The sequence below is a fragment of the Natator depressus genome, chromosome 6 (genome assembly GCF_965152275.1).
Source record: "Natator depressus isolate rNatDep1 chromosome 6, rNatDep2.hap1, whole genome shotgun sequence".
Classification (NCBI taxonomy): domain Eukaryota; kingdom Metazoa; phylum Chordata; order Testudines; family Cheloniidae; genus Natator; species Natator depressus.
In genome coordinates, this window is record NC_134239.1 from 107,403,342 (window position 1) to 107,415,336 (window position 11,995).

At 44.7% G+C, this 11,995-nt stretch overlaps 1 protein-coding gene across 2 annotated transcripts in view; it reads right to left on the reverse strand.

Annotated features, from left to right (window-relative positions):
- Positions 1 to 11,886, reverse strand: part of CCDC85C (coiled-coil domain containing 85C) — a 159,942-nt gene extending 148,056 nt beyond the window's left edge. Inside the window, exon 1 of one of the 2 annotated variants that reach the window (XM_074956211.1) lies at positions 10,378 to 11,886. In XM_074956211.1, coding sequence (XP_074812312.1) covers positions 10,378 to 11,086 — 709 coding nt within the window. In that variant the 5' untranslated portion in view covers positions 11,087 to 11,886. The remainder of the gene's footprint in view (positions 1 to 10,377) is intronic. The other variant, XM_074956212.1, reaches the window with a different exon arrangement.
- Between the last annotated feature and the right edge of the window lie 109 nt (positions 11,887 to 11,995).

The window sequence follows — 11,995 nt, forward strand, 5'->3', positions numbered from 1 at the left end:
GAAATGCCACAAGGATTACCTAATTTTTTTAAATAGTTGTTTGTTTTTATTGATCTGCTTTGACTTGTCCTCTTTATCCTCTCCCTTTTCCTTTTGATAGAATCATTCTTTAGTGACAGCTCAAGGCAACATCAGTCCTGCAGCTTACTGCACAGAGCAGCACACTTACCACACACTACAACCTCATTTTCTTATATCAGGATGCACCAAGCCCACAGGCAGGGTGGGGCCCTAGCTCATGAGGCCACGCTCCACCTCACCGGGGACAGGCTAAAACAACAGTACGTTGCCTACTGCTCCAGCTCTTGTCCAAGCGATGTGAAGCAGGAGCAGCCTTATTTTGACTCCATGGTGGTGATAACATGAGCCCCCTGGGAAACCCAGAAGTCCTTCCCTCTTTATTGTGAGCCTAGCTAGGCTCATGCAGGCTCCCCCCACCTCCTCCATCCACTAATCCCCTAGTTTCCTCCATAAACACTTAAGCTCTGTTTCCCTATTGTGAGGCCAGATCCCCAGCAGGCATAGCAGAGCAGTTTGGGGCAGGTGCAGGAGAAGAAAGGAGATCAACACACTGTCTTGAGCCTTACTGCAGGGGGTAGAGAGGGCAACTGAATAGCTTTGCAGGGTGTTGTAGATTTGCTTGAGCAGGCCCTGCAGGCAGGGCTGGGTTGACACTACAACATAGTCTAGCAATCTTATCACCCTTCTACTCTTTGATCTTCAGTGTGCACCTGACCCGTGCACCTGAGCCCACAACCCCTCCAATCACCGCTATTATTCCCAAATTCATATGGTAATGTGAAGAGAAACCCACCATGCTTATGTGACACTGGTTCATACATTACTGAGAAGCCTGCAAACGTGGGGTTCTCATGAGAACCCCACTGAAACCAATCTGCTAAATTCATCCCTGGTTTAGGATAGCTTTGACCAGACCACAGGGTCCCTGGGAGCAGAAAGACTGTATCCAACTGTTGTCTCTTGTCATAGTCTTAGATTGTAAGTGCTTTAAGGCAGGGACCGTCTTTTTTGTTCTGATTGTGTACAGTGCCTAGCATAATGGGGTCATGATCCCTGACTGGAGCCCACAATCAGGGAGACTGGAGCCCGTAGTAATCAAAACTGCCCAAGCAAGCTGAAAATTTGGCACCACTGACTGAAGTGGCTGCAGCGGGGGTGGGGATGTGCTGACTGACAGCTTCCTGTGGCAAGGCTCCTAAGGCTGCGTTCCCTAGTAGAGAACCAGCACTACTGGTTACCCTCTCCCAGGTTGAAGTCACCTCAGAGCACAGCAGCCCGAGCTAGTACAGAGAGGAGTACAGGCCAGTGAGTCAATGCTGATGAGTAAGGGTTTGTGAACAGGCCTCAATTATCCTAAGGAGTGCTCCTGACAGTGACTAGAACAGCATTTAAAAACTGCACTGGATGATGGGACAGCTGGTTTCAATGAGGATGTTGAATACCACTCCCGTTCATATACAGCTAGACTGGGTGTTACGGTGTAGGGGGACCACAATGCCTCAGGGAGGCACTCTCCCCCACAGGTACACACTGTGCACTAGCCTGTTGCTCTTCATAGTATATCAGGGTTGGAAGGGACCTCAGGAGGTCATCTAGTCTACCCAAAGCAGGACCAATCCCCAATTTTTGCCACCGATCCCAAAATGGCCTCCTCAAGGATTGAACTCACAATCCTGGGTATAGCAGGCCAATGCTCAAACCACTGAGCTATCCCTCCCCCTCTTCTAAGTGCCCAGCCCCACTCCTTGAACCTGTGTGGAGGAGAGGCCAGGTGATTTGCTCTCCAAAGGGAGCCAGGGGCAAGCAGTCCCTGTCATTGTGACCAGCTCTTGCAAGGGCAATATAAGGTAGGCGGCCCCTCTTTTTCTGTGGTCCCTGTGCACAAAAGTCAATTGCAGCCTGGCCCAAATGGTGCAGACTCACAAGACAACAAAGGTGTCATATATAACATGCAATGCAGCACTCCAATACCTCAGTGATAAGTGCTTCATAAATGCCTATCTATACCCAGAGATCATTTCCGAGTGCTGTACACCATGCATCCCATTCACAAATAAAAGTGCTCATTAGAAAAATGGAATTGCTGCCGTTTTAAGCCTCTGTCAGATGAAGAAGCGATTTACAAATGTACATGAGCAACGATGCTTCTGTTACTATGGAGAGTCACGTGTTGGCATGATTGTTGATGCGGGAGACAGAGTTAACCTTCTTCTTACTTCACAAGTCAATAGGCAACGGAAAGGCAGATTCTCTGAGACAATGCTACTTTTCCTGCCAGTAGTTATCTATTTGTGGAAATGGGTCAGCCTCTTCGTGGTGGACATGTTAGTGTGCGAGTGCCTAGCAGCGCTGCTTACAATTTTCTGTCCATTACACAGGCAGCGGAACGGCTGCACATAACTACTTCTGGCAGCCAAGTGTTTCATGAATTGCAGCAAGTTAACCACAAGGAGATGATGACATTTTGAGACAGGGCATGATAAATTCCAACTCCCAGACAAAAGGCATCTTTAAAAATAACAATACAAATGAGAACACAAACCCATACAACCCATACAGGTAAAAGCTACGGATGTGAGTTCTGGCACTAAGTCACCCCAGTACTACCAAGGTCAGCAATGTCATATGCTTTGCAATGAGATAAAGTTAAGGATAGATTGCTCATGAGTGAGGATTGAGTTCAAGCATCAACTGTCTTTCCTTGAGTCACAGCTTTAGCAGATTTAAAACCAGTGTAAAATAGCATTAATTTCCCTTATTCTGCTGCGTGGAAAGTATATCCGAAATGGTTGGGTCGATTTAAGCCCATTGGCTACTAGCCCTTTTCTCCTTTCCTACTGCCCTCCAGAGCACCTGCACCCGAGGCAGGCCTCAGGTCAGAAGGATGCCCTGTGAAGCTGGGACAGCAATAATAGATCCCAGGGGAGGTGAATGTGAGGGAGGTATGGGCAGAGTCACAAGCTCCACACCGTCTCGCTGCTCACCAGCAGGAGGGCATTGGTTACACCTTCTCACTGGTAGCAGGAGCTATTGGTCGCTGTGCTCTGCCCAGTGCCTCCTAGGGCATTAATCCAAAGGCATGAAAGACACCAGACACTTAGCCCTCATTGCCACAAAGGAATAATTATCCCTTAGCCTTTTACAGGCCCACTATTACCACAGTGAGACCTCTACTAAATCTCAGCCTGTTTTAATGGTCATGCCCCGCACATTCCCCATTTACTGGGCATGGCAGGACTGCATTTTGAGTTACTGTACCTGCCACTTCATTAGATCGCTGTTTAATTTGATCCTCTGCTTTATCTGATCAAACGTCTCCGGAGGAACCAAATCATTTACATTGCAACAAACATAGTTTACATCCCTTATTTTGATTGCTTTTGACAGGTGTAAGTGGATAATTCCATCAAGAGCCATAGAAAATTGCCTTTTAATCAATAGGGAGTTTTCCTTCCTAGGGGACATCTCATAACAGTGAAAGGTCTCTTTGGAAGAGAGGCCAAAATTATTAATGAGATTGAAGGAGAAAGCATTGAGAGATTCAGGCAACAGGATGCAAATTTCTAAACATGACACCAATTTTGGGGGCCCAGCTTAAACATCTATGGACTGATTTTTAGAAGTACCCATAACTCCCAGTGCAAGTCTAAAAGGAAGGCATGAGCTCAACACCTCTGAAAAATCTGGCATTAGGTGTCACCCAAAAACTGAGGCACTCAAAATTAGTGGACAATGAACATCTGGCCTGAAGAGACTCAAATCACATTCTTGGTGGCACTTTGAAACATGGGCATTTTTTAATCTTCTACTCACAGACCCAGATAAAATTTCAGAAGATTTTAAAACGATATTCTGCTCAGGTCTTACATTTAAAGTTTCAGCCCAGGGCAAGTTTCCATGGTTATCATGAAGGATTGTAGCTCATGTTCTAAAATGTTAGAACTATTGTCATGTAAAATACAACAGCATCAAAAAATTAATGTTTCTACAGCACTTTGAAGAGCAAGTGCTAAATATTATTAGAATAAGCATATTAGATTTGAAGCTTGAGCCAACCTCAGATCCAACAACTTCATGTTTCGATCCAGGGCTCTAGTTTGGCCTATTCTAAAGAAAGAGGCTTTTGTGGAAACAAGACCCAGATCTGGGTTCAGATTTCACTACCCTTGCCACATAATTCATGTGGAGGAAGCAGAGAGTGTGCAAGAGAGCGGAGTCTGATTTGAGTCCCTCTCCAAAGAAAATTTTACTGTAAAAATTAACTTTTGGGATTCCATCAGAACTATAGAAAAATGTCCGTTTCTTCAGTGTGTGGCAGATGGTCACTAAAATACCTTAAATAATCCATATCTCTTGTTTCTGCCTGACATTGCCTACCCCTACCTCCTTTTGGTCTCTCAGGCCTCATTAATGCACTCTCGCAAATGTATATACTTAGAATCATAGAATCATAGAATATCAGGGTTGGAAGGGACCTCAGGAGATCATCTAGTCCAACCCCCTGCTCAAAGCACGACCAATCCCCAATTAACTCGTCCAACCAATTTTTGCCCCATATCCCTAAATGACCCCCTCAAGGGTTGAACTCACAACCCCGGGTTTAGCAAGCCACTGCTCAAACCACTGAGCTATGATTGCAATACTCCGATAACAACAAAGGACTTTGGCCCTAAAGAGAACAGAATGGATAGAGGGAGAAAGAAGATCAATACCAACCTGCATGGAACAGCTCTTTAAACAATGTTTCTTTGCCACCATTTTAAACATAATATATTGTCCCCTCTAGGTAAATATGTGAACATTTACAAGTGGGAATCGGTAAAACTAGTGATCTTTCCACCCCCTCGTCCTCACAGATAATTCTTCTTCCATTGAAGAGGATAGCAGTGTTGAATTATTACAGCAGAGACATCAATCAATAGCCTAATTGCCAAATTTACAGATTTCCTACAGACCTTTCTGACCGCTCTGGTTTTTTAGAAAAGTTGACCCAGCTAGAGCTGGTAGCCAACTGGAATAAAGCACAGGAGACATGGGAAACAGCAAGACAAACTGAGGAGCAGCTTAGGAACCCAGAACAAACAACTTCAATGGGAGCTGAGTATGAACCTCTCATGACAAAAATTTGACCCTTGGAGAAAAATGAAAAGCCCTCAAGCCTTGTATGCACTGGGATTTTGTCTCCATCTCATCCATCAATTGCTAGTGTGTTTGCACCAATACAAACCTCTAGTGTGGAAAGGAAAGCCACAATTTGCATTTACCCTTATTTCAAGCAGAGTTAAACTGGACTGGTGAAAGTCACAGCCGCCCTTGTCTTCGCTAGTGGTTTACACCATTGCAGCTACACTGGTGATTGGTCACCAATGGGTGGAATTGTTCCACACCGGCACCAGTGTCACATTTGCCTCATATTATCAGCTGTGCAGAGTCCCAGAGGTGCACACAAATCCTATGGAAGCCAATTGTCTTATGCTTTCAACTGTTATTGGATAACAGTAATAAGCGTCAGATCTAGAGTCCGCAAAAGTCAATAGAAATACTCACTTTGACTTCAGCAGTCTTTGGATCAGTCCCTGAGAGTCTAATTTCCCACATACCTTACAGTTAACAAGCACACGCAAGCAGCTTGTAAAGCCAGACAGTAAGGCCAGACAGATTTCTACCTGGCTTTTTACAGAATATCCAGAGACATGGTAGATTTTATACACTATTCTAGTAAATTTGGGGTCATCACTTATCTTTAATACCATGATTACTGCTGTTGTCAGTAGTTAGTCACAGAGCTCTGGAAACTTCTCTGATAAAAGGCCTACTAAGATCCCCTTGCACCACAGAACTGATATACTTTAAAGGAAAGAGAATGAGAGGTAAGAAAAGGGAAAGTAGGACAATGTTCTTTATCATGGCTACTAAAATTAGCCTGAATTTACCTGGCGAATCTATCATTTCATGTACATCATCTCACCTTGGGCCTGATCCTCGGGCCATTGAAGTCAACAGGAGGATGGACAGTGGACGCTAGATTAGGCTCTTGTGCTCAGTCCCACTTCCATAGGCTCATAGGAGAAAGGGAAAGCAAGGCTGTGGTTTAAACTCTGTTCTCTCGTACAGACCTCCTTCAAATCTAATTTGTCGTGTGAGAGATGAGTTGAATGGCCTCCAAGGGCTTGGTTTCAGAGTAACAGCCGTGTTAGTCTGTATTCGCAAAAAGAAAAGGAGTACTTGTGGCACCTTAGAGACTAACCAATTTATTTGAGCATAAGCTTTCGTGAGCTACAGCTCACTTCATCGGATGCATCCGATGAAGTGAGCTGTAGCTCACGAAAGCTTATGCTCAAATAAATTGGTTAGTCTCTAAGGTGCCACAAGTACTCCTTTTCTTTTTTCTCCAAGTGCTTGACTCTTTCACAAAACCACTATCCAACTGAAATCATTCTGCTTAATACATAGGAAAGCATGATCCCCAAGCAAAACCTGAGTACTCTTACTCCACGTCCTATCTTAGGCTCTTAGAGCTAAGAAACCATGTAGGGACTGTTTTCTGTCTGAGTAGCTAGGGGATGGGCAGCCTGGGCATTTTTTAGTTTGCCTAATGCCACAAAAAATTAAAACCTAGCACCAGTGCTTCTCTGCAACAAGACCCTCAACCCTCAAAATTTCCCCTTTCTTTTTATTCAAGGGAGATAAATCAATCCAAAAATGTAAAGAAATTTGAATTCCACCTTCTTGTGCTTACGGCACAAGAATCACCAAGCAGAACAAATGGACCGAATCCATGATGCAGACTGTTTCAGTCTCAGCTCAACCACAGACTCACTCGACTTTCTGCATTCTTTATGTTCACCTGTCTCGCTTTTCCACATTGCAGCAGCCTTACCAGAATTGCAGCACACTGTCCTGAGTGTGCCTCAGTGCCAGACTTCTTGCTGCCAATCAAAAGTAGCCAGATAAGAAGCTGCATTTGCATATGTATTCACAAGCTTTTCCAAAGGCACAGGGCCTCTGCTGAATACCGATGCCATCGGAGAATGACAACTATGCAAGTCATTTTACAGCTTCACCACCTAACTCACCAGATCAGGTTTACTGGCATCCATACATGAATTATTACAGAGTGTAGATTATATGTGCACACCAGCAGACATGAAACTATACAAGTTCATGGTAAAGAGTCAGTGTCAACATTTCCCAAAGAGACCATCCTAAGTGTTTCAAGTTGGGCATCCATTAAACAGAGGAACCTAAACCTGTCACCACTTCTGCAAAGTTTTCCCTAAGTCCACATTGCTCCTTCCTACACAAAAACCCAAGCCAGGCTGCTCCCCATCCTACACACATGAGATCCTACCAAACCTAATACTCCCTTCTCCTCTACATGGGTTATTTCCACTCAGAGAAATGGAAACTGAGTTTAAACACAGAGTTTTCTTGGATTTATCCCATCAGGGCAAAGTTCCACATACACACCCCATGGGAAAGAGCTCAAGGGCTACATCCTCTGAACCCAGACTTTCCTCACCCTGCCCAATACCAAATATCCTGAGAGAACCTCTGGAAGTAAACGGTATCTATGCTGTGTCTCCTTGCTTCTACTCCGCAAGGCACTCACCTCTTTACAGTTCTTGGACTTCATGGAATGTGAAGGGCTACATGGTTTCCCCAGCTACGAGCATCAAAAGGAGGGGGTGAGGCAGCATATGTAGTGCAGGGGGAGCGGTTGCCCAGCGCAGAGTGAGAAACTAGGCAAGTTATCACGCAAACTGCCATAACTTGTGTCAATGACCCCGGCGAGTGGAGAATCTAGCACAGTGCTTTTCAACCTGTGGTCCGCAGACCCCTGGGCGTCCGCTGACTATGTCTAAGGGGTCCGCAAAAGGTAGTTGTTACCATAGAACAGTGGTTTTCAATCTGCGATCCACTGACCCCTGAGGGTCTGCAGATTATGTCTACAATTTCCAAAGTGGTCAACACCTCCATTTGAAATTTTTTAGGGGTCCACAAATGAAAAAAGGTTGAAACCCCCTGATCTAGCAGCTCTGGCTCATGCATCCCATAGCACTGGACACTAGTGGTGAAGCTTAGAGGGAAGCTTAGAGAGGGGAGGGTTGGAGAGGCTGGCATGCAGAGGCAGCACTCCCCACTTCCATGCCCAACTCGGCCCTGCAGTTGCAGACTTTCCTTTTCTTGTGTAAGCAGAGGGAGGCAACTGAATTCTATCTAATGTTTTTCTACGGCGCCCATCACCATGGCATCAGGGCCTTTTTTTATGCTTTGCGTTAGCAAACAATCCAATTCATGAAAACATCTGGTTACCATAAATGGGCTAAACTCAGCCCTGGTGTCACTCTACTGAAATTAGTGGAGTGACATCTAGGAGGAACTTGACCCAGTATATCAAAAAGACTTTGTGACCCTCCTCCCACAAAGAAAGAATTTAGAATTAAAATGCTTTTTTTGCACAATACACATCAAGGCAAAGCATCTGAAATGCAAACAGCAAAGCTTTATAAAATAAGATCTACAATTCTGCTTTGAAGACATTTTAAAATGCTGCTCAAAATTCATGAGATGGCAGAGTAGCGTGAGAAGCAAATTACGTTTAAGATACTATGTCCTGCAACATCTGAGGACAGTACCAGCCTCTAAACCAGCATTCCTTCCCTGAGTTAAATGGGTGTAATGTGTTCAACTATTGTAGGGAAAAGGCAGCTATTGCAAGGGAACTCGGAGCATGGCAAGTTAGTGAAGGATAACACTCTTCAGGATTGGGCTGATAAGTGCTGAGTGAGTCCCACTCACATTCTCAGTGGCCCTGAGGCTTACCCATAGAACACCAGGACCTTGCCATGGCCTCTGCTCCCTCCATCACTCCTAGAACTCCTTCAGTCTTAGGGTGACTTGGCAGTCCCTTATCTGCCCCATCCTGTGGTTCTCCCATTGGAGGGGATGAACTACATCTACCCCTTTGTAAGTGTAACATTCTCACGTTTGGAACATGACAAGTTGAGCACATCAATCAGAAGAACCAACTCCCCCGCTCCTCCCTTCTGACATTCCACTCAGTCCTTGCTGTTGCAAGCTGGCGGTGCTGAGGGTGCAGTTTCTAAGCTTGGAAAAGGAGGATGCTGTAGTTTATACCCCATTTACCACAGAATATTCCAATCTGATTTGGACATTCTGGTGGAAAGGGCTTGAAGAAGCTGAAACTCTAGCTGTCACATATGAGCCCAGGTTGCTTCCTGTTGGTTCTTCTCATCAGAATTGCACCCTTTAGAAGTTCTTCCTGTCAAATTTGAAATCCTTTTGCATCCCAGACTTCTTTCCCCACAAATCTGGATTTTAAGGACATTCTCGGGATATGCTAGTAATATTATTATTATCAATATTAGTATTATTTTAAAGCCAGCTCAATATAGACTCAACTTTGCCTGCCTGAGAAGAACAGGATGAGGCCTGTCATCATTCCATATTGGCATTTTTCTAATTGTGACCACACGTTGTATAAAGTATAAGTACAGTTTCAGTTATAGAATGATCCCTGCCTCTCTGATTATTTCACAAGAGGAAGGGGAGGAAGCAAAAAAGTTAAGCTAATTCCTATACATTGAACACAGTCTTTAGCTACTAGGCATTGCTTAGTTTCAGACAGTCTGCCAGTGAAAGCCCCATGTAGTTAACAGGTGATGCTTTTATCCATTATTTGGCAGATGAGGATTGTAATAATTCCAACATCCCAACTATGCTTTTCTCAAGCTCATGAAACTATCAGGCAAGCAGCTAAGATAAAACAAAACACTAACAGGAAAATCAATGTTATTTAATTCAGAAAACATATAGTCAGTTAGCCTGCCAGGACTTAAAACAAAAAAATAAAAGACCATCTCACAGCCCCCCATTAATAATGCATCTGATGAGCATTTAACAATAGTGTAACTACATCAAAACAGCTCCACTACGAACTAGTTATCAGATTAAGAGGTTTAATAAAATCACAGAGAAATGCACAGGGTGCATTTCACATTTCCCAGAAGGTCCCCTCTGTATTTCTTATCATACAATTACTACTCCTTATAATAAATAATAACATGCATTCCCATGGACTCTTCCGGCTACATGCACTGTCCAAAGGTCAATGCACTAACCCTCACAACACCTCCTTGAGACAGACATCTCCGTTGCATAGGTGGCAAAGTGGAGGCAGAGTGGTTAAAGTGACTTGCCCAAGTTCAAACTGGAAATCTGTGGCAGAGCTAAGCACAGCCCCCATGTCACCTCACCCCAGTTGTGTAAACACTAGACAGCACTTCCTCAAACAGAACTAGAGAGAGGGAGGAAGTGGGGGAACAGACTTACCATTGAGACCATTGGGGATACTCCTGTGGTGAACGGGTACAGACAAGTCATCCATAGATCTCCTTATTGCTCCAGCCTTATTCTCGACAGGTTTGTGATGGTGGAGGTGATGGTGATGATGATCTGGGCTCCCTGCGCTCCCAGTGCTGGAGGTGCTACTACCATCCCCCACATCCCTGGTCCCAGAGCTCCCATTCAGATTGGTCAAACTGGCTTGGCTGTCTATAGAGCTCCTAGAGCCAGCTCCATTTCTCTCTTCATCTAGCATGAGGACTATCTCCTTCAGCTCCATGTTCTCCCTCATGAGGGACTCCTGCTTTGCCTCTAGCTCCTTCAGCTTCTGTTGATACATTCCAACTTCTTTCCACATCACACTGGCCGTGTGCCTCCCAAACCTTTGCCATTCCCTGGACAGCTTTTTGCCTTTCTGCCGGTCATCATCCAAGAAGCAGCAGAGCTCTCTCAGTTCCTGATTATCATCCTGTAATTTCTGATTCACCTCCTTCAGCCCCCTGATCTCATGCAGATGAACCTGGAGCCTCCTGTTTACATCCTTCATTAAGTTGCCATGTTCCACCATTAAGTTCATTTTTTCATTTTCTACTTTCCTCAGTCTTTTCACCAGCTCTTCCTTGCTCCATCTCATCATCTCCTCTTCTGAAATTTTGCTCAGGTCTTCCTTAGACCCTTCCACATAATTTTTTGCCATATTTGAGTCTAGATACTGTTTCTTTTTAAATAATAATAATAATAATAAACAGTGTTTTCTAGAACTAAAATTTACTGTAACATGTTGGGCAGGGAGAAAATTATAGTTCTTCAGAGAGGATGGGGCAAGAAAAAAAACAGCAAATTCACCTTGAAAGATTTGTCCCCCATATCAAAAACCAAAAAAGGGGAAGATCCGATTCAAAGCTTTAGAATGCTTTTAATTAAGTCTCCAAAGTGAATCAATCAACTTACCCTAGGTGAACACAACACTAAGTGGAGGCTAATCAGCAACGGTCAATCTTCTTGGATTTGCTCATTTCACTTGTTCCTCTACAAAAATCCCAAACCCATCGATTTCCAATAAACAGTACAAATAAAATAATAAGGGCACCATTAATTCCTCCAGTGCAGACCCAGCTTTCCTGATCCGATCCCTGTCCACACCACAGCTGCTGAGCTAGGTAGCTGGTTTTTTGAATAACATGTGAAATAGAAACCCGTCCCTCCGGTTGTTTGTTTGGCGTTAATTCCGAGGCTGCTCTCCGGATGATGTCAATGCCTTTGTAAACTGCACGTAAAAAATTTCATGACAAGAGGTGGTGAGCGAAGGAGCATTCCTCTAATGGCACAATCATCAGAAAGCAGGAGCTCAGCTACAGGGCTTGAACTGGTCCCACCTACTTCTGGGGAGGGGAGAGGAGCGGAGGTGGAGCCCCCTCCAGTACTGAAGGAGAGAAAGCACAACACAGATCCACTACACAAGAGGCTTCCCCCACCGTCTTACCCGGCTGCTGCTGAATACAGACAGTTCTTTGCTCCGGGAGAGGCGGCTTAGAGAGGCAGGGACCTCCCCCCGCAGCCTGATTGGGTGTCAGAGGCTGGGGGCACGGACCTTGCCATGCTCCAG